Source organism: Molothrus ater, chromosome 18 (genome assembly GCF_012460135.2).
Source record: "Molothrus ater isolate BHLD 08-10-18 breed brown headed cowbird chromosome 18, BPBGC_Mater_1.1, whole genome shotgun sequence".
In the NCBI taxonomy this organism is placed as follows: Eukaryota; Metazoa; Chordata; class Aves; order Passeriformes; family Icteridae; genus Molothrus; species Molothrus ater.
Window position 1 is genome coordinate 10,571,619 of NC_050495.2, and position 20,491 is coordinate 10,592,109.

At 48.2% G+C, this 20,491-nt stretch overlaps 3 protein-coding genes across 3 annotated transcripts in view; all 3 read right to left on the reverse strand.

Moving 5' to 3' along the window:
- GCN1 (GCN1 activator of EIF2AK4) overlaps nt 1-10,264 on the reverse strand; it is a 38,554-nt gene extending 28,290 nt beyond the window's left edge. Inside the window, 16 exon segments of the mRNA XM_036393152.2 lie at nt 336-428; nt 1,180-1,332; nt 2,233-2,406; nt 2,676-2,774; nt 3,177-3,227; nt 3,460-3,588; nt 3,848-3,922; nt 4,325-4,433; nt 4,515-4,583; nt 5,060-5,194; nt 5,274-5,372; nt 6,015-6,123; nt 6,682-6,813; nt 7,797-7,860; nt 8,466-8,568; nt 10,240-10,264. Of these exon segments, the coding sequence (XP_036249045.1) occupies nt 336-428; nt 1,180-1,332; nt 2,233-2,406; nt 2,676-2,774; nt 3,177-3,227; nt 3,460-3,588; nt 3,848-3,922; nt 4,325-4,433; nt 4,515-4,583; nt 5,060-5,194; nt 5,274-5,372; nt 6,015-6,123; nt 6,682-6,813; nt 7,797-7,860; nt 8,466-8,568; nt 10,240-10,257 (1,612 nt within the window). The 5' untranslated portion in view covers nt 10,258-10,264.
- Nucleotides 10,265-10,603: 339 nt separating this feature from the next.
- On the reverse strand, nt 10,604-14,322 carry RPLP0 (ribosomal protein lateral stalk subunit P0). The gene is made up of 8 exons (XM_036393359.2): nt 14,304-14,322; nt 14,010-14,113; nt 13,457-13,632; nt 13,272-13,359; nt 12,876-13,022; nt 12,252-12,437; nt 11,483-11,623; nt 10,604-10,838 (listed from the first exon to the last, which is right to left on the reverse strand). The coding sequence occupies exons 2-8, from the start codon at nt 14,061-14,063 to the stop codon at nt 10,674-10,676; spliced, it is 957 nt and encodes a 318-aa protein (XP_036249252.1). The 5' UTR covers nt 14,064-14,113; nt 14,304-14,322; the 3' UTR covers nt 10,604-10,673.
- A 3,318-nt stretch (nt 14,323-17,640) lies between these two features.
- LOC118693058 (paxillin) overlaps nt 17,641-20,491 on the reverse strand; it is a 41,648-nt gene continuing 38,797 nt past the window's right edge. The window contains exons 9-11 of the mRNA XM_036393370.2: nt 20,401-20,482; nt 19,907-20,055; nt 17,641-18,008 (exon numbers count right to left, since the gene is read on the reverse strand). Of these exons, the coding sequence (XP_036249263.2) occupies nt 17,742-18,008; nt 19,907-20,055; nt 20,401-20,482 (498 nt within the window). The 3' untranslated portion in view covers nt 17,641-17,741. The remainder of the gene's footprint in view (nt 18,009-19,906; nt 20,056-20,400; nt 20,483-20,491) is intronic.

Consider the following 20,491-nt stretch of genomic DNA (forward strand, 5'->3'; position numbering starts at 1 on the left):
ATGCTCAGTGCTTCTGTTCTGTTAATTCCTGAGCCCTGCCAAAATGGCTTCAGTGGCAATGAAATGGGTCCTGAGTGTCAGCTGTCACAAGGCCCTTCCATTTCTTTATCATTTGGAATGATAAATGAGTGATAACTCAGGTTCATCAAGAAATAAATTAATTCATTTTCAAGCTCAGACTACAACTACTGTAGATGTACTCTGAAGAGTACACAGCTCCTTTTAATCTGAAACTGTGTTCTCCAAGGACATAGAACAGGGCTAACAACATTAGTTGTCAAATACTAAGAAACATAGTTAAACAGCAACTGGATATCCAGTAACTGCCAATTTACCTTCCTCTGATGCAGACTGCAAAAACTTCTCAGACGTAAAAATTTGTTTTTTCTCATCCAAAATCAGCTGCCAAAAACCACTCAGCTTAGACTCTGACAGGAAAAGAACAGATGTCCATCAAGGATGTTTCAAAATAAGTCAGAACTCATCAGTGTACATAAAATACAGTAGAATTCTCTCTCCTGAAATCCCTCAAGTTACTTCTAGCCTTACTGGTCTTCAATTCTTAAGCTTCTTATTTCTCTCATTGAGAACTATAAACACACTCAAAAAACACCAGCTGATAAAAATACTTTTCTCTGACTTATATGTGTGAAATGTAAAGTCTAATTTACCTTAATCTTTCATAGGGCAAACTTTCCTAGAAGTAGGAAGAGGGGGAAGTGGTGTGTTGCTTTTGGTAGAACACATCTGATTTTATGTCCTGGCAGATGTATGAACTCAGAGAGCTCTTGTAATATCCTCTAATGGGAGACAGAATTCCAGTCCCTATGCTTTCCAAAGGTTTGTAAAACACTACCCAAATAACAATCAAGTAATACTGCCCATGCATCAGTCAAATCCAACCATGTAAGGTCAGGGTGAACATCTCCTGTCAGAATAAAGAGGAATATTTCCCTATGTGAATGGAAGCTGGAATTTGTGAAGCCATGGAAGAGTAAGAACTCTTCACTGACATAAATGAGATGGGAATTAATCTTTCTCTGGTTTATAGAAGATCAATGATGCTCTATGTAGAAACTATGCACAGATTAAGAAATAGCATCTCCTGCAGACTGTCAAGAAGTGTTAACCCTCAGAACCTGTTTATATTGGATTCTGCCAGCTGTTTTGTGACCTTACCAGTTTGTCCCTCAATTACAGACATCCTGCAGATCAACAAAGCTGCAGCAACTCCTTCAGTTACCATGGGAACCTGAGTACTTTGAGATGCTGCTTTTTCTACTGTCTGGATCAGCATTGGCAGCAAGTCCATTCCCTGCAATAATGTGTCACCTGAGGGGACAAAAGAGACACATTACAAAACAGCATGGTCCTCACTTTCCAACCCAAGTATCAATGGGTTTTCTGCTGCCAGGAGACAAGGAGAGGAATCAGACACACACTGGGAACACTGAATCTCCCAAAGTATTTGCCAATCACTATCACTAAATTGCAACTATGAAAAGCTCAGTGGCAACCACTTCAGTCCTTTTCTCATAGACAGAACATTCCCATCTCAACAGATTAAGTTTCTGTTCATGGGATGCAAAAGAAAATGCTAATTCAGTTGCATTAAAGGAATCACTTCAAATCACAGGAAGTCTGACTTCAAAGATTATGTTTCCCTGAGAGAGGGAAAGCAAATTCCTGGCATGCCATGACCATCTGTTTCACTTCAAACATTCAGAAGTTAAGGAATCCCAGAGGTCTACAAATGTGCATGAAATGCTGCAGTCAAAGGGGGCAGGACCAAGATGTCAATCCTGAGAGGATCACCAAAGGAGAGTAATTTCTTGAGTTCTTCATTTCAAACACAGAAATTTTTTTCTAAACTTTCCAAGAGTCAAAGCCAGAGACCAAGATCCAACTGTGCTGGGTGCTATATAAAACAGAAGTATGGCCCCTGAGCTAGAATTTAGTTGTAAGACAAAAATAAAGCAATCAAAAATTACTTTGAGATATATAAAAGACAGCATGATGGACAGTGATTGTAGTTATACAATGAAACAAACCATCTTTATAAATTTGAATGCAGAAGAGTTTAAGGAGAAATGTGAAGGAGGTCAGTAAAAAGACACTGCCTTACAAAATCTTCCCTAATCTGCAGAGCTCTCTGTATCAGGAAGTACAAAGGTTGCTAACTCTCCTCCTAAGCCCCACAACCAAGAGTTAGCAGCAGCTGCCCAGTTTTACCTTTGAAGGAGGCTAGCATGCACTGCAGGTAGGCATGTCTCACTGCTGAAGTCGAGGTTTTAAGGCTGAAGGCTTTCTTTAGCCATTCCACCAGCTTCTTAGGAACTTCTGTGGTGAACCGAGCACACCAAAGAGCCAGGACAGAGACTGCATGGACCAATGTGCCTTCATGGACTGGGGAGAAACACAGAGCTCACATCAGTTCAGCAATTGCAGAAAGCACAGAATAGAAAACAGAAAGCAGGTAACAACATCAGGATGCAGGAAAAGAACACGTGCTCCTAACAGGCACAGCAGTCTCCCTAGGGTTGCTCATCAAAACAGGGCAACAGATTCTCTTACACAGCAGGCAAGAATCCAGATTAATCTTGAATAACCATGTGAAAACCCTGCTCAAGATGAACACAGCTTAGCAAACCCAGAACAAAGGCAACAGGTCTCACCTTCTTGTTGCAGGAAAGGGATGAAAAGCTCAGCCACAGTTGCACTCAGAGCTTGGCTGGAGGGTCCAGATACTACATGGTGACTAAGGCTGCCAATCCCTGAAAGGACAGAATTCTCTCAGTAGTTCCCAAACTACCAGCACAACATCTAAAACCAATCAAGAACAACCCTTCACACTTCAATCCTTGGACAGACATCTCTTCTTGTCACTACATCTGGATATCACACCCACCATGTACCACACTGCCAGATCTCTCTCTTCATTTTCACTCTGGGTGCAAGTCATCATCTTTTAAGAAAATTTTTGGCCTATCAGCTAATTATTTTCTTTGAATAGAAAGTCAGGAACTGGTATGTGGTATCCAGCACCCTCAATGGGTTCAACTACAGCCAATTTAGAGTGACAGGCTGAAAATCCTAAAGGCTGAGGTACAGATCCCTTCCATTCAGCCTTCTGCTCAATTTCTTCCATCAGAGAAGCTTTCTTCCAGGATTCTCACCTGAAAGGACACTCATCTTCTGAGCAACAACTGTCAGCTTCCCCTCTGAGCCTGCCAACAAGAAACACAAAGGTGACAGGTGATTACAGGCAACAGCTCTGTGTTAAATCAAGAATCTCCAGAATCTCCTCCAAAACTCAAAAGCTTGCCCCATTATCCCTGATCCAAGCTGAGCCACCCCTTCCATACAGGCAGTAAAGAGAACAGAAAATACAATACACAAAACTCCTTGAGGCTGTCAAACCTTGATTCATCCCCACTGCTTATCCTACAATTTACTCACCCCCTAAGATGGCAAAAAGGTGCCTGCCCAGAGACTCCACAGCTGAAGGATCGCTGCACTGCCGAGCCAAGTTCTTTAATGCCACAACTGCTTCATCCATCAGCTGCACACTGTTGGATTTCAAATGACCTAGAAAGTAACACACGACCCAAGAGATCCCTATGACAAACTGCATAAAATCAGCAAGTAAGGATTATCTTTACATGTGGCTTAATGCAGCTTCTGGAACCATCATGTGAACTATTCCAGTTCCAATTTACAGTACCATCCTCCCTCCCACCTAAAACAACCTTTTCACCATGAATCAAGCTGTTGTAGGTACAGCCAGAAGTTGCAGAAAGCTTTATTCTGAATTCCTAATTCCCTCCAGAAGTGAGAGAGTACTTACTGGCCAGTCCTTTGACAATGTCTAGAGCATACTGGCTAAGATCCAGGTTCACAGATACGAGCAAGCAAGAGATTGCTGACAACATAAGAGATAAAAACAGTTACTTAACAAATGTGATATGCCATTAGCATTTTAATACACTCTTCCCCACAGTTCACATCAAGAGCAGACAGGTTAATAAAGAGTAGGAATAAAAAAAACCTACTGAAATTGATGCCAAATTAACAGAATAATTCAGGATTATTCTTAGCACTCAGCTGTGAAATCCTGTCCTCAGTGCAAACAGTAGCTATCACATACCCTGACACTTGGAATCACACCACAAATGTTGCTTCTCCACATCTAACCCTTGATGCCAGACAATCCTGCCTGCACTCAGGGACCAAAAGCATAGCCCAGAGTGACACTGCCCCAACAACTCCAGAGCAGTAAGGATTTAGGCTCTTTGACAGAGCAATGCAGAGGTGACAGACTCACTTTCAGTTACATTCTCAGGGCTCCGCAGCAGGGATTTCTGCAGAGTTGGCAAAACAGAGTCCTTGAATTCAGCGTGGGACACGTAGCGAAGGAGCGGAGAACAGCTGTCCTGCAAAGGGGACAGGGCACTCAGCACAGGGCAGTGCTGCCTGTGGGACAACATCACAAGCAGCTCTAAACACTGTCTCACCAGCACATGCTTCTGAGGCTTTGTCTTGCTCATAAGGATGGTCTTCAAGTAGAAATCCAGGAGAGCACTCTGAAAAGCAGAAACACCAGATTACAGCCACATCTCAACCTGTACTTAGCTCCTGGCACACTGTCAGGTGCCAAGCTGGACACCCCATCTCCTCCTCCTCCTCCTTTCCTTGCACCCTCTGCTTGAGCCAGTCAAGCAGAGACCAGTGCTCCCTGCTCTACCCTGAGCCCAACACTCAAACCACACTGAGAGCTACATGCTGCCTTTCATTCCCACGTCAGGGACAAGGTAGGAAGCTGTATGTTGGACATCCACAGAAATGCACTGGCAACACCAAACAGCCATGTATCTGACACCTCCTGTCTAAACACACCCCAGCTGTTTCAGTCAGAAGTGCAGGACTACTGAATTGACAGGCAGTGAAACCAGGGCAGAAGCAAAGTACCAGCCTCACTAAGACACCTCTTCAGTCCTTTCTTCATGATAACAAATGATGTTTGTAATTCCCCCCCAAAAAAGCTGTACAACAGACTTACCTTGTATCGTTTAATAATATCCATCTCCTTCTGGGCTGTGCAAAACTGCATCACAAGTCCCAGCATTGCAGCATAACTCTGGTTTGGTTCAAGCCCAAGAATGACAGATAGGTACTGATCCACCAGATCCTGGTTCTTAAGAGGAGAAAAGCGAGGCATGTTAACACTGCAGAACAGAACAGCTGTAGAATATGGCACATAATGTAAACATCACCTCTTTCCACAGCCTGTTCAATTTCTTCACAGCCCCATCCACTGCCTGCTTGTGAGAGCCTCCCAGGACTTCCAAAAGGAGCAAACACTGAACCTCCACCTGCCAAAGGCAATAGACAAAAAAACCTTTGTGCACCTGCTTCTCAGAGAGCTCATCTCAAACAAGACATGCCAAATGTCAATGATTGTCAATGATCAGCTGAATCTGCTTAAGTCTTTAGATCATCTAAGTTCTTCCAACAAGCTGCCTTTGCTTTCATCCCACACCTAGAGCAGAACCATGCCTAACAGTTTTGGAAGCACTGAAAACAGATTACATCTCTTCTTAAAATCTATTCCAGCTATATCCCAGTGTGCTATGAGCAGAGTCACATGTTTGTGTAAAGGAAGTGAAAGGAAAGCAAAAGCTGTATGACAGTATCATACAGAGATATTTCAAGGGAGGCACAAGGACTTCATGTCACACTGCAGATGCCCCTCAGAGGCACCAGTAGCCATCTCTGTATGCAGAGCAACTGCACAGATGCAAGACTGCCCCACTCATGCTTTATACACCTTCAGTTTTCCCAGGGGAACAGGAGAGAGGTCACAATACACCAAATCTCCCTCTAAACCTGGATTCAAATTTGGTGTTTTCAGTTAAATTCAGAATTGTTTGCAACATTGCAGCAACTTAAACACATTAGAAATATTTAGATCCATATCTGTGATGGGATATTTCTGCAAACTTTAAAGAACCTACCAGTTTTTTCCATGTTTCTCCCTGTCTCTTGTCAGGTGTTGGAAAGACTGTGCGTACAAGCAGGCATGTCCAGGAGAGTGCCAGCAGAGCTGCAGATCCACTGCTCTTACTATTGTACAAACAGGAGAGGGAGGTAAATCTACACTTCCCAGGACATAACTTACACCTACTAGACCATTACAGACCTATTTTGCCGAAATTAGAACAGCACCTGACTGACAAGCAATTTTATCACACAAAAATGCAGCTAAAGCCTTAGTTTTTACAGAAAATAATCAGCCCTCAGAAGTTGGTTGTTTCAGCTCCGGCTTGACACTCAAAGCTTCCAAATGGCACATGAGGCAGCTGAACATTTGACAGGTGATGAAATTCCCTTTCCTAGTAATTTTGGAGACTGTTTCTTGGAAGAGTTTGCTCCTCATCTCCCCAGACCTGAAGTTTAACAAAGGCTAAACCATAACTCAGCCCAAACCCGCCAGCAGTTATACCGGGATATTCCCTCTGCTTCCCCAGATGACATGGAAGAGGTAAGAGAGGAACATCTGAACAGCATTAAGAGCTTTCCCTCTAAAGGCTTTCAACACTTCTGCCAAGCAGCAGCAGAAGCCTCATTCTGAACAGGAGGAACTGCCAGCAACTCAGAACTGCTTCCACACAAGGGACTCACCTGGGCACTGCAGCCCTGCCGCCGATCCCTGAGGACTGCAGTGAGTGCAGCAGGTTCCTGGCCGTGGCCTCAGGCTGGGACTCTGCGAGCTGCTGCAGGGCCAGCTGCAGGGCCCTGCGGGACGCCGCGTCCCTGTGACAAACACGGATCAGGAACGTCCCCAGCCTGCCACACCGCACCCTCACCACCCCTGCACCGCACCACTACCCCTGCTCTGCTTCCTCACTTCAGCAGTCAGCCTAATAACTATTTTATCCTTGCTGTTCTGCACAGTGCAGAAGTTTTTATCAGAAACCTCCATTCCCTTTCTCAAGTGACAGCAGTTATGTAGAGGCCCTCCAGCAGATTGTGGAAGAAAATGGGTTCTGAACAGCTCCTCTACAACAGACCATGACTTAATCCCACCTAAAATTTTCTACAAAGCATCTAAAAGACAGGTCAGTCTTGCTTCACAAGGACATGGGTGTTCATTCTTGCAAACTGAACCACAGGATTAAAGTTTTAATTTAAAAATTAAAGATGAAACACAAGGCAAATATTGTAGAACTTTTTAATATCGATCCTTCCCTGAGAATATAATTACAAGATGACATTTTTTGATGTCACATACATTTCTGTGACATTGCATGCTAACACTTCCAGATGCTCCAGACCAATTTAATTACTAAATACTGATAGATTACATAATACAGCCTTTCCACATCAATTTACTTGTAGCCATGATATTTTATGAAAAATCCTTTTGCTAGGATTTTTTCTCCTGAGTAGCTGAGAAGCCTCAGAGGAAAAGAAAACCAATAATTATCTGCTGCTGTGGAATGCAACAGGTGCATCTGTGATTGGTCCATGTTGGTTGTTTCTAATTAATGGCCAATCACAGTCAGCTGGCTTGGACTCTCGGAAAGTCAGAGCTTTTGTTATCATTCCATTCCTTCCTTTCCTTGCTAGCCTTCTGATGAATCCTTTCTCTATTCTTTTAGTATAGTTTTAATACATAATTTACTTTTAATATAATATATATCATAAAATAATAAATCAGCTCTCTGAAACATGAGTCAGATCCTCATCTCTTCCCCCATCCTGATTCCCCTGTGAACACCACCACATTTACTCACCGGTATCTATGCAGAGTAAGGCAGAAGAGTTTGCAAAGGCCTTTCACTGCACCTTCTGGGAGATCTGTAACAATGTATTTCAAAATACTTCTTCATAAATCACTGTGCTCTTGATCTTTAACGCAAACACGATTCACTTTATGACTGAAATCAGTAAAATGCTTGCATCTATTAAATTGCTTGCAAGAATTACAGTAGAAGTTTGCTCTTTCTATACGTTTTATGTGTATTTTTACAAATAATGGTATAACTGGAACATGTGAAACACGGTCATCATCAGAAAATGAGAGAAATAAGTTTAAAAAATTTGCTTCAGCTGTTTTATTAAGACCATCTGTAATCTTCCACACTCCCCATCTCTATACATGTGTGTATCCAAATGTTCCATATGTACTAAAAGAACAAGCCAAGAGTCATGAAAGAAACTCAACTGATACACTATATGAAGAACTAACATACATAATGCTACAACCACTGACTGGAAAAAGTTGTGCCAAAAGCTGGGGTTCTGTGCTACCCACAAACCCCACACTTGGAATTAACCCTGTGATTGAGCACTGGCTCAAAACACTGCCAAATACCAAATACCCCTCACACAGACTTTTGAAACAAAACATTTGAACATCATCCTCCACCCAGGTAAGCAGAACAGTGCTCCCAAGCTTTTACCTTTCCCAGAAATGCATTTTCCCAGCTCACTGAGGATCTCTCTCCTCTCCTTCACGCTGGCTGTAGTTACTTTCACTGCAAACCGCTTCAATGTGTCAGAAATCTAAAACCACAAAGCACAAAAACCACCAGACTGCCTTTAATATCAACCCACAGAACATAAACCAGGGCAAGCAGAACATGTCACTTGCTGTCACATGACCCCCTGGTGCCCAAATGTGAGCATCCACCATCTCATCCATCAAGGAAGGGTCACTGTGCTTCACACACTGTGAAACTCCTTCCCCAGGGTTGAGGGATGACTGCTCTGCCATTATCTGTGCTCTCATGCTCTGTAAGAGACACTTACCCCTCTAAAAGTAACACAGAGTAAGAGCTAGGACCCATAATCTGGAGTACAGGACCTTTCAAAGCAAAAAACAGTAACTTCAAGAATTCAAAGGAGCTTCTCCCTGTATGTTATCTCCTGAAGTCCAGGAAGTCTTGAAGGGGCACTCAACTGCAGACAACCCAGGGAGACCTACACACCCAGGTTTTCTGCATTTACATAAAGCAAAGCACAGCTCTCCAGGAAAGACCTTTGAAATCCAGCTCTTAAACTGAGCAACTTTGAATCATCTTTCCAAAAGGCAGAGCATGTCTTCAGAAACTCAGAGAAGACTGTTCCTTCTCTTTTCAATCTTTTTCAAAGAGCTCCTCAAAGCTGCTTTCAGTGAAGCTTTTTGCCTACACTCTGGAAGGCTGATCCTGCACAGTGGCTTCCTGACCTTTCAAGTCCATCCTGAGTCTCCCTGAGACCGGCAGCATTTCACACCCACAAGTCCCCTTAAAAGCTGGCTGAGAAGCAGTGCTGCACCTCTGAACAGCAAGGCTGGGCTGAGCTGCAAAGCATGACCAACAACGTCACTGACACAAGAACCGAATGAACCAGCTGCTGTTAAGGACCTGCTCTCCTCTCAAAGATTTCAACTACATGAGTTCATCATACGCAAACTCAAACCAAGCTGCACTTACTCATGCTGCTTAATGACAGGCAGGGGAATGTGCAGACATGAAAAACGTGTTAAAATTACCCTAAGTCTAGAAATTAAAAATATAAATTATGTATAACACTACAGGATCTCACCACCATTTCAGTGACTTACACAAACTGCAAAACCTCGACTACCCACCAAGTCTCCATGGAAAAGCCACTGGGACAAGCTTCAACAGTTTGCTTTCTATTTTTATTTGTTAGGATGTTTATGTACACATTAGACAGCCAGCATACCGGCAATGCTTCTGCAAACAAATACAGAGGACAAAAGCAGTATCTGTACAAGTAAGGACCTGATGCTGAGCAGACTGGGATTTGCTTTGGGAACACCCCAAGCCTCACAGGATGAAGCCGGCGGTCCCACAGCCGGAGCACGGGGAGCGGTCACACCGCGGCCGGGCGGTGCGAACCGGAACAGCCGCACACGGCGCCGCAGCCGGGCGGGACGCGACTCGTGCCGGGTCTCCGTCCGGACGGGCCGGGCCCGTTCGCCCCTCGCTCCGCCCGGATTCCCCTGGCGGCGGCCCCTTCCCGCGGGCCGGGCACGGCGCGGTGCGGGCGGCTCGGCGGGGCCCGCCCCGGCTGCCACGTCCCCGGGCGGCTTCGGGCGCCGGACCGGGCCTCGCAGCCGGGCCGAGGGCGCGGCGGGGCCAGAGCGGGACGGGGCGCGGCCCCGGGAGCAGCCCCTCCGGTCTCCCCTGCCCGGGCCGGACCGTGCGCGGCCCGTCCCGCACTCACCTGCGTGTCGGCCGCCATCGCTCCGCTCGACCCCGGAACCGGTAGCGGCTTCCGGGGCGGGCCCGGCGCCACGGCGATGGGCGCTGCCCGCCCGGCCCGGGAGGAAACGGAACGGAACGGGCCGGGCGGCGGCTGCACCGCCCGAACGTGCGGCGGGCACGGCCTGCGCTCGGCCCGGCCGGGGAGATCCGCGCTGCGGCCCCGAGAACAACTCCTCCCCTGCAGCACCCGGGCCGGGGCACAACCGCTCCTTGCCGTGCCCCGGCCCGAGAACAACCATCGCCCTGGAGCGCAAAGCCCCTCGGGTTACACCTTTCCCAAACCCCAGCTGATATGGAGACTACACCATCGATGCAGGCACACATGAAGGTGTAAAAGAGCTTTTTATTTTTCCATCGGGCCAACTCTGACACAGGCAGAGAGGGTGGCTGCTGTTAGTCAAAAAGACCAAATCCCATGTCCTCGTCAGACTCCTCCGACTCCTCCTTCGCTGCCTCCTTCGCTGGAGCAGCAGCAGCGGCAGCAGCAGGTGCAGCTGTTTCAGCCACCACAGGCATAGCTGCCACAAAAGCTGAGGGGTCTGCCAGGAAGGCCTTCACCTGTAAAAGTGGGGGAAAGAAATGTAAACTCACAAGGAACAAAACATTTTGCAAGACTGAACCTTTGCAATGATAAAGGCAGCACTTGCAGCTTGCCAGAATCCAAACAGGTCCATTTATCAGTAGCAGATATGAAGAGCCAAAGGCATTTCAGCTAAGCTTTCAGCCCTCAGGTAAATCAGCTTTCTCCTGCCATTTGTACACAAGATATGGAAGAAGCAAGTGCCCCTTCTCCAAACACATCTCACACAGGTGTGTCCCAGTGTGGATGCCATGGGACAGAGAGAGAGAAATGGCAAGCGTTTCTCACAGCGGCTTGTGAGAAGTTTTAGGGAGTTGGAAAGATGTGATAACTTGTTGAGTATAAACAATTTGCAGTTTTTCTACTTTATTTTTCTGTTCCTCTTAAGGACAGTGTTTGAGAAAGATGTTTTTGTTAGTAAGCCAACAGAATAGAACCTATCATACCACTCTATAAAAACCGCACGGTTCTTTTGAATAAACCCTTCTTTGCCTTTTCTACAATCCTGCCTCAATCAGCACAAGAGCGACATCCCAGTCCTCTCAAACCAGGGGGCATGCTGTGAATGTGCCTCAGTGCACTTCTAACACCCTGCTCTGCAGAGCTCAGAGCCAGCCATTACCTTTTCAGCCAGAGGGAAGGTGTAGTCAGTCTCCACGGCCACGGCCAGGACACGTTTGTAGCCATTGATGATGGAGTGGGGCACGGACGCGATGGTCGGGTACCCAATCTGCAGACAGACGCTGGCAACATTCCGAACACCCTGCAAAGAGACAAACTTGTGTTTCTGTGGTCTGAGAAATTACCTAGAAATTACAGCAGAGGATGGCCAGATGACAGCTTTTACACTGCCAACAGAAAGGAAAGCATGCAATGCACACAGGTAACAGCTCCAGTGAAATCAATGCATCAATACTTAAATGTCACTGATCTCTGCTCTCTGGTAACCAGTGACAGGACCCAAGAGAACAGCATAAAGCTGCGTCAGGGGAGTTTTAAGTGGAATAATAAGAAAACAGGCTCCCCATGGAATGCTCATGGCCCCAAGGCTGCCAGAGCTCGAGAAGTATTTGGACAATGCTCTCAGGCACAGGGTAGGATTGCTGGGGTGTCCTGTGCAGGGCCAGGAGTTGAACTTGATGATCCTTGTAGGGCACTTCCAATTCAGGATATTCCACAATTTTAACTGGCCTCAAATGATTTCTGAAGCAGATTCAGATGAAGAATCCTACAGGAAGGTACTCCCTGACACACAGTTTCTCTAGAGAACCAGGGAGAGCTCCTGGCTCTGCAGGACCTCATGGAAAATACCAGACAGGACACTTTGTTCTGGCAGTGGTGGCTCCCAGAGCAGCAAGGCAGAACACAAGGGACAGGGCTGTGGCACTCACCTCCAGGAAGCGTTTGTGCAAGGTCTCCTCGGTGATGTCCAGCACTTCAGGGTTGTAAATGCTGCCATTATCAAAGACCTGCTGGATCACCAACCCGAAGGAGAACGGGGAGATGTTCAGCATGTTGAGCAGGGTGGCTTCACTGGCACCCACTTTGTCTCCAGTCTTGATAAGCTGCACATCACTCTGAGGATATCAGGGAAAAGGAGTGAATACACACCAAGAAATTCCAGCATGTCAAAGCAGTGGGACACAAATGCAGACCGTGGAACTGGAGGAGCAAATGAGCACAACACACTCCACATTCAGAGAAAGCCCTAGACCACATAAACAAGTCCATGTCAGCCAGGAGAAAGGCAGCACCTTTCCTTCATTACCTACAGGTTACTCACCTGCACGTTCCTCTGACAGAGCCTACCTGTGGAAATCTGATTGAGAACTTCAATCCCCCCACGCTGCACATTGAAACCAAGCCAGACACCCTCCTCCAGATCCCAAAGTGCAATTATCACAGTGCTCATACAGTATCTTGGCACTAATGAGAGCTTTGGCCTTCACAGCTCCCTCAGCTGCCACAATCAAGGCCTCCCAGTCAAAGAACAGCTTGAACTGCAGCTCACTAACCAGAATTTCAATGGTTCCTCTGGAAATCTTTGTGGTGATGCCCAAGGCCTGGAAAAAGGAGGTCTTCTCAGGTCCGAGGCCTGTGTTCTGGGCTGGCACAGTCACATCACAAGGAGCGATGGCACCGGCACGGGCAGCAGCTGGCACCTGAGAGGGGGAGATGAGAAGCTGCAAGAATGCTCACCCAGATCTTGTGGGATCACCTCCTCAGTGACATGCTCCTCCACGAGAGGCAGCACCCAGGCACACACAAGTGAGGCAGTTGAACTTAAGCACTTGCTAAGACTGCAAGGGCCAACTCCCAACCCCTGAGAACTTCCTGTCCACCATGAAGACTCAGTTTTATTTTGTGTTCCATCTCAGCGTAAACACGCAGTGAGGACTGATCTCCCTTACCTTGTTAGCCAGCAACATGTCCCGGATCTCAGTCAGATCCTCCTTAGTGAAGACAAAGCCCACATTCCCACGGATGTGAGGCAGCAGCCTGAAAAGAATATGACAGCCTTCAGTTTTACTCCTTGGACAACCTCCCCTCCTCTGAGACAGAAGACCCAGAAGTGCCTTCAGGCAGCATTACCCACTTTTCTAGAGCTGGATTATTCTCCAGATGACCACGAATAGCTTTGCGCATCATCGTGTTCTTCCCCATCAGCACAACAGCTTTTCCACGCAGGGACATCCGGATCTGCTGCATCTGCTTGGATCCCACGTTGTCTGCTCCCACAATGAAACATTTTGGGTAATCATCCAGGAGTTGCTATAGCAAAACAAATACTGTAACTAAGAAATTCAGAGCAGTGCCCAGAGCAACATTTAAACCGCAACACATTAAAACGTAAAAGAAGTCAGAAGTTTGAGAAAGATGAGCTCCAAGTGAGGCTGGATATGCCATAAGCAGCATCCTTCACTCCGCCATCGACTCCCATCCCTGAACAAGTCCGCAACGCCACGGCAAATTCTCAGCAGGCCCGATTTGGACTATCTCACATCTCTTCCTAATGCCAGAAACTCGTTCAGACAACCCATAGCACTCACCCATCTCTCTTAAAAGCCCCCACAGCCCGGCCCGCCCGGTTCCCGCTGCCTCGAGCCTGCCCCGGCAGCGCCCCACGGGGGCTCCGAGCCGACACTCACGATAATTTTCATAAAATAGTTGGACTTCCACGTAGCCCTGTCTTCCCTGGGCATCTCGGCGGTGCTCCAAGGATCGCCCGGTGGGTTTAAAGACGAGCTGGGACCTGCCAGGAAGAAGAGCGGCTCAGGTGGGTCCCCACCCTTCTCTCCGCCCTGGGGCCCAGCGCTCTCAACCCCATAGCCCGGCCGCGGCCCAGATACCGCTCCTAGCCCTAGTCCTGGTCCCGGTCCGCTCCCCTCAGCGCGGCCCCCCAGCCCCGCCCGGGCCCCGGAGCCGCCGCGCCGCGCCCGCACCTCCACGAGGGCTCCGGGAAAGAAGGGCCGCAGGGCGGGCTTGTCTCCTTTTATACCACGGCTCACGACCAATCGCAGAGCGCCGCGGCTCTGCCTTCCCTCAGCCCATTGGCTGCCCGCCGCGTCAATCATCCGCCGCTCTGCGGGAAGCGCGTGACGCCAGCGGAAGGCGCGAAAGGCGCAGGAGAGCGCGCGGCCGTGCGCGCGTCGCCCCCTGGCGGCCGGAGGAGCGCACTGCCCCCCCCTTCCCCCCCGCCTCAGCCCTGAGGGCCCGCCCGGGCTCCGCTCCCTCACAAGCTCGGGGGCGGAAAACAAACGCGACACAGGCGTGACTATAATGGTAAAAATTTTATTGGCGTAACTGCAAGAATTTTAAATGGAGAGGAAAGAAAAAAAAAAAAAAAAGCGGAGTTAGAAGTTTACAAGGGAGGAAAGAATCAAATAATCGTCGACCCAGCAGAGCTTCCCCCAGCCCAGCCATGATGTGAAAGGCCTTCCCCAGGGGTAGCGCCTGGCCCGGGGGGCACACACACACCCTCCCGGAGCACCCCCATAGCCCAACAGCGGCTGTGCTGCCCTAAAACCGCACCTGCACTGAACGAACAGGCATTTTGGACACCCGCAGCGGCCGCAGCCGCCACCAGGCATTATTTGGCAGAGTAGCATCGGTGTGGCATCCCAGCATATCAGACACCAGATGAAGGCTGAAGGTGAGTGTGACATCATCTCGGTTAAGTACTAAGGCCAGAGGAGCCTCCTCTCAGCACCACACACCCCACACAGCACCCTGCACCCAGGTGTGCCACAAGAGTCACTGACAAAGCCTCAGCTAGCAGTGAGGTAGGTTAAAGACTCCCCAGACAGGGAAACTGAGGCACAGGATTACACAGTTTGCAGGTGTCACACGAAGTGGCAGTGCCAGAAACATCTCACCCCTCTCCAGCATCTGCACACAACAGCTGTGTGTCCCCTCAGCGGCACCAAGGAAGTTGACCATTCCAGAGATAAACGCAGGCAGCTTAGGAACATCCATTTTAACTCAAATAGACTTACAAGATGAAAAGGCAAATGCACAAGGCCTCTTGCCTCAAGAATTTCCCAGAGCTGTGCTCAGCCCAGCTGACACAGCTCCAGTGCTCCCACAGCTCCCTCTGGCCTCACACCCACACACTGAGGTTTGTTTGTTGGGGGAAATCTGTGGGACAGTTTCAGTGACCTGAGCAGGGCAGTGCAGCACCGTGATGAGGTTACATGGGACAGTGACCCATGGGTTTCAGGGCTGGTTTCTGACACAGCCACCCCTGGAGCCCTATAATGCACCTGCCGAGCTGCAAACACAACCAGATGGCAACGGTGACAGAGCTGCAGCTCTCTGGAGCAGGAATTCCAAACACTGCTCCCAGGGCTGGTACGCCACTGGGAATTTCAGTGCAGTGCTTCCCTCTGCACAGCACCCTCCAGCCAGAGACCTAAAAGTGCTTTACCAAACATAAACTCCGTCTCACAATAACCTCACAAATCCAGGCTAAACTGCCCCCATTTTACAGATGGGGAAACTGAGGCACAATAAGGTTTAGTGAGTGGCCCAAAGCTGCACAGCTAGTTAGGAACAGACTCTGTCTCCCAGTTTTTTCTCCTCAGTTACAAGACCTTTCTTCCACAGAAAGAAAGGAGCCCCCTCCCCAGTTAACCCTGTTCTGGTTTCAGGCAGCTGAAGAAGAGAAACCAAGGTAAAAGAACTCCTTCCCCCCTAGCATATCAAGATTCACTTTTAACATCCTGGAAGCTGGGCTTTGGGAGAACGGCAGGTGATTCAAATACAGCAGTTTACAGATTACAATAAAAACCGAAATTATACTTTTAGGTGACCCAGAGGAGGAAAAAAACACCCCAAATCTATTCACAGTTCACCTGCCTGTGCTAGAGAAAAAAAAAATACAAGTCATGTTCCCTGCCCATAGATTCCAGCCCCCCCCAACCCGCAACAAAAAGGAAATATTGAATGTTAGTTAGGCTTAATAAAGCATTGAGATTACAGATGCAGTAAGCCAGCCCAACTGGCACACTGCCTAGAACAGCACAGCTTGATATAAAAGTTGCTTTCTTAAAATCACTTCAAAACCAATTTCTGTATAAGAGGATTAAAAGTAAATTAGATATGAATTCAAAATCAGTGTAGAAATCTACAGTTCTTATCAAAGACAGGATACAGTATTCACTTTGATAGTAAAACTCCAAGTGTGTCATGCACACCTGACCCCCAGGACTCATTATACCAGTAACAGTCAATATAAAAGGTTATTGCTGTAGCATCTCTCAGTAGAACATGTTTAACAAGAGCACAGAAAAGGGAAACACCAAGGGGCTGATAGGGTCTCATTAGCAAACTGGAAGAAGAAATGATATAAATTTAGGAATTTTTTTTTTCTTGGCTTCTTAAACCCTTCCTTCTAGCCACTCTTGTGACAGATTCAGGCCCTGATAGATGGGAGAGTTCCAGGCCAGATAAACACTCGCACATCACACTCGCTCATGACAGGGCTGGATGAAAAAGGCTGCTCTAACCTCTCTGCACCTGTGTTTAAAGAAGGGGTGATGCCTCTTCCTCCCCCAGGAGCAGCAGGTGAGGGGAGCAGGTTCTCTGAGCTGGCCTGGGTGCCTATGGAGCTGCATGTCCCCACAGGAGAGCACAACAGTGCTGAGGGATGGTTGGGGCTTACCCCACCTCCTGCTCCAGTGTGCTGAGAGAAGGCATCGAGAAAGGGAGTAACAAACTAGGGAAAGAAGAAAAACACCCCACACAGTAACACCTTGATTCCTCGTAATTAAAAAAAGAGTAAGTGGTATTATCTCCTTACAGTGTAATGGAACTGGAGAGACCCTTGCAGGGTCTTGGCTGCCTGTGCTGATGCTCTAGTCTCAGCAAGTCACACACACCATGTAACGCTGTGAGGAGAGCCAGGGTGGCACAGAGGTCACAAGGTGGCCTCGCTGTGCTGTCACCCTGCACACCAGCAGGCAAAAGCCTGAGAATGAGGTGTCAAAGCAGAGGGTCGTGTTGTCTGCAAGTGTCACCATTTGCTCAGAGAGCTGACACAGGCTGAAAAGTACTGGCAAAGCCTCCTGCTGCCAGGAGGTGGCTGGGAAAAATCTCCCTGTTAGAGCCCTCGAGCTAAGCTCAGCTGTCAGTCACACACACAGACACACACACACCATAATGAGGGATCTCAGCCTCTCTCTTCTGAGACACAGCAAGGGCGTTTCCAGTTTAATGGTCCATCTCATCTCTGGATCTACTGCCTCTCCAGAGCAGCACTTCCCACCCCCCACCCCCCTCCTCCCCTGCCTGGTAAGGTTCCTAAATCACAGTAATGTTCAGAGAGACAGAACTGCCAAGGGGGTGGCAGAAAGATGCTTGAGCGCCCATCTATAGTGCCTCTAACAGAAGAGCTTGAGGAAGCAGTTCTGGCAGTAGGGCTTGTCGTTCTGCTCCTTGAAGGTTCCTTTGTTGAGTTGCTTGAGGCAGAAGGCACAGACAAAGTGTTCTGGGTGGAATTTCTTGCCCATAGCAGTGATGCAGCGTCCTGTGATGGGCTTCTGGCAGCCGGAGCAGAGCGAGCCGCGGCGCTCGTGGTAATGCACCTCGCAGTAGGGCTGCCCGTCGTGCTCGAAGAAGCTGCCGTTGACAAACGGGGTGAAACATTCCTGCAGCAGGACAAAGCAAAGGGGACAGCTTGTATGAGAAGCTGGGGTGGTGGGGAGGGGCAGCTCTACCAGCATCCTCTGCTCCATGGCACAGCCCAGCAGGTGAACTGCTGCCTTTCAGCACTGACCAGTTATCCAGAGCCAAACTCTGTCCATGAGGAAGAGCTTCCAAAAAAAGACTAAGAAATGGACAGATAGAAAAATAAGCAAGGGAATTAGTCAGCTCCTTCACCCAGCTGGCTTCACTTCTACAAAGAAAATACTATGAATGAGTTACCAGATGTATCCAGCCAGGACAAAGGAGAACATTCCTGCCCTGAGAGGGGAAACACTGCAGCACCTTTCCCTGGTTTTTTTGGTTTTTTTTTTTTCCCCTCACTCCAGCTTCCCCACAAGGGCAAGCAGAAAAAAGGACCAACAGACTCATGCAGCAGAATCCTGATGAGCATGGGACTGGTTCCAGCTGAGAAAATCAGGCACAATTAATCTTTATGAGTGACCTCCAGAATGGCTGGCATTAGGCAGGTACACTCTGCAAAAGATTGTCCAGCCTGAAATATTTCCAGTTACACATGGGTCACTGCTGGGAGAAACTGTTTGTTCTATAGTGCTAATGATGTGGAATAGATAAGGGGAAGAGGATACATCAGCTATGTGCTAATAAATGTCCAGAGCTGCTCCCTCCCCTCAGCATCTGAGGACACTTCACTGCACAACTTGCAACAGAAGCACCCACTATCCCCACCAGACTGGGGAGACTCCTCTCCTTGTAAAAGTGGGAAACTGAGGCAGCAGAGTAAGGGAGGGATTTAGCAAATATATCAGCAGCAAGACCCAGAGGAGGCAGTTTCCTGAATCCTGGTTTTGCTGTCCTCTTTCCCAGGGGGGACACTGAGTATCACACACAGCTGGCTCCCAGTGTGTGGACAAGAGTCCAGCAAACAGCATGCAGAGCCCTGGGCAGCTGAACACTTGCAGGAGAATGCCTCTTGCCTGCAGCAAGTCCAGGACTTTACCAGTGCTGACAGTTACTTCAGTCAGCAGAACAGCTGAAAGGTTTGCTCTGCTTTTGCAGAAACAGTAGAGAATCACATCTTGTGGCCTGGAAGAAATCTGTTCTGGCCTCACTAATTCAGGCCACAGTAGGGGGAAAGGAAACCAGAACTGCTTGATGAAGTCTCAGTCTCTGCATGAGAAGGCATAGCCCTCCCAGCCCCAGTCAGGCACAGCTTCTGCCTCACTCTGCACACCACTGCAGGAGCCACAGACAGTCCCAACAGGGTGGTGACTGTCTGCTCTGAGCATCACAACAGGAATCAGCAGCTTTTGGTTCTGGCTGCTTGATCTGGTTTCTGCCTTCTTTGCCCCTCTAGGAAACAGTGGCTGGTTTGGCTCATCTCTTGGGGATGGTAAGAGTTAATATTTGCAATGCTCTCTGAAAGAGCGCCAGGCATTTAATCTGCAGTATTCCTGTTTATTATGCCTGTTGTATGGAGCTTGCCACTATTTCATTGACTTGCATGTTTGTCTGAACAAGGTCACTCTCATTAGTTTACATTTTCAGATGGAGCATGGGAGGAATATCCTCAAAATCTGATTGCTGCAAGTGCTCAGAGAGAAGCTTAGCTTATAATTATTTAAAGGTCACAGAAATATCTCTATCTGTGAGCTGCTGCAGAAGCCCATAGTTAAAGCTGGGAACAGAAAGAGCAAAGCAACTCCAAAATTTAATATAAACAGAGAACAAGAAGATGTTTGGTTGCTGGCATGTTTTTATGTTGTGGGGCTGGCTGCCCTTCACTACCCCACAGACACCTTACCCTGATATGGGACCAGATGCCTCAGGGTGGAAACAAGAGGGGTCATAGAGCAGCAGCAAAGGACCTTGGGTTTCTTACCCGACAGACAAAGCACTCGGGGTGCCACAGGGTGTTCAAGGCAGAGATGTAGTTTTCCAGGATAGCCCGGGCACAGCCTCCGCACTTGGGAGCAAACATATCAAAGTAGTCCTTGCGGCAATAGGCTTTGCCATCCTTCTCGTGAAACCCTGCCAGAAGAGAGGGGAGGCAAAGGGATCAGCTCCTCATCTTCACCTGTGGCGACACAATCTGTGCAGGGTGACCCATGTGGGTAGGATCATCCTCCTGCTAGCACACAGAGCAGCCACAGCTGTTTCTTGTTCTGTTCCCTTCCCATCCCAGCAGAGGCCTGTTCTTCCTCCCCAGGGAGAAGCCATTATTACTGGCACCATCCTTCTCCCATAAACAGCTCCCTTGAACTCCAGTAGTTCCCCTGTGATGCCTCAGGCTGTACCCTGGAAGCAGCTCTGCCTCACTCCCTCCTCTGCAGTTCAGAGGGGAGATTGCTTTCCCCTTGCATAAACCAGCAATACCTTCAGGTCCAAAGAAAGCTCCACACTGAGCACAGAAAAAGTGTTCAGGGTGCCATGTCCTATCCAAAGCCGTCACCACTTTCTGTTGAGA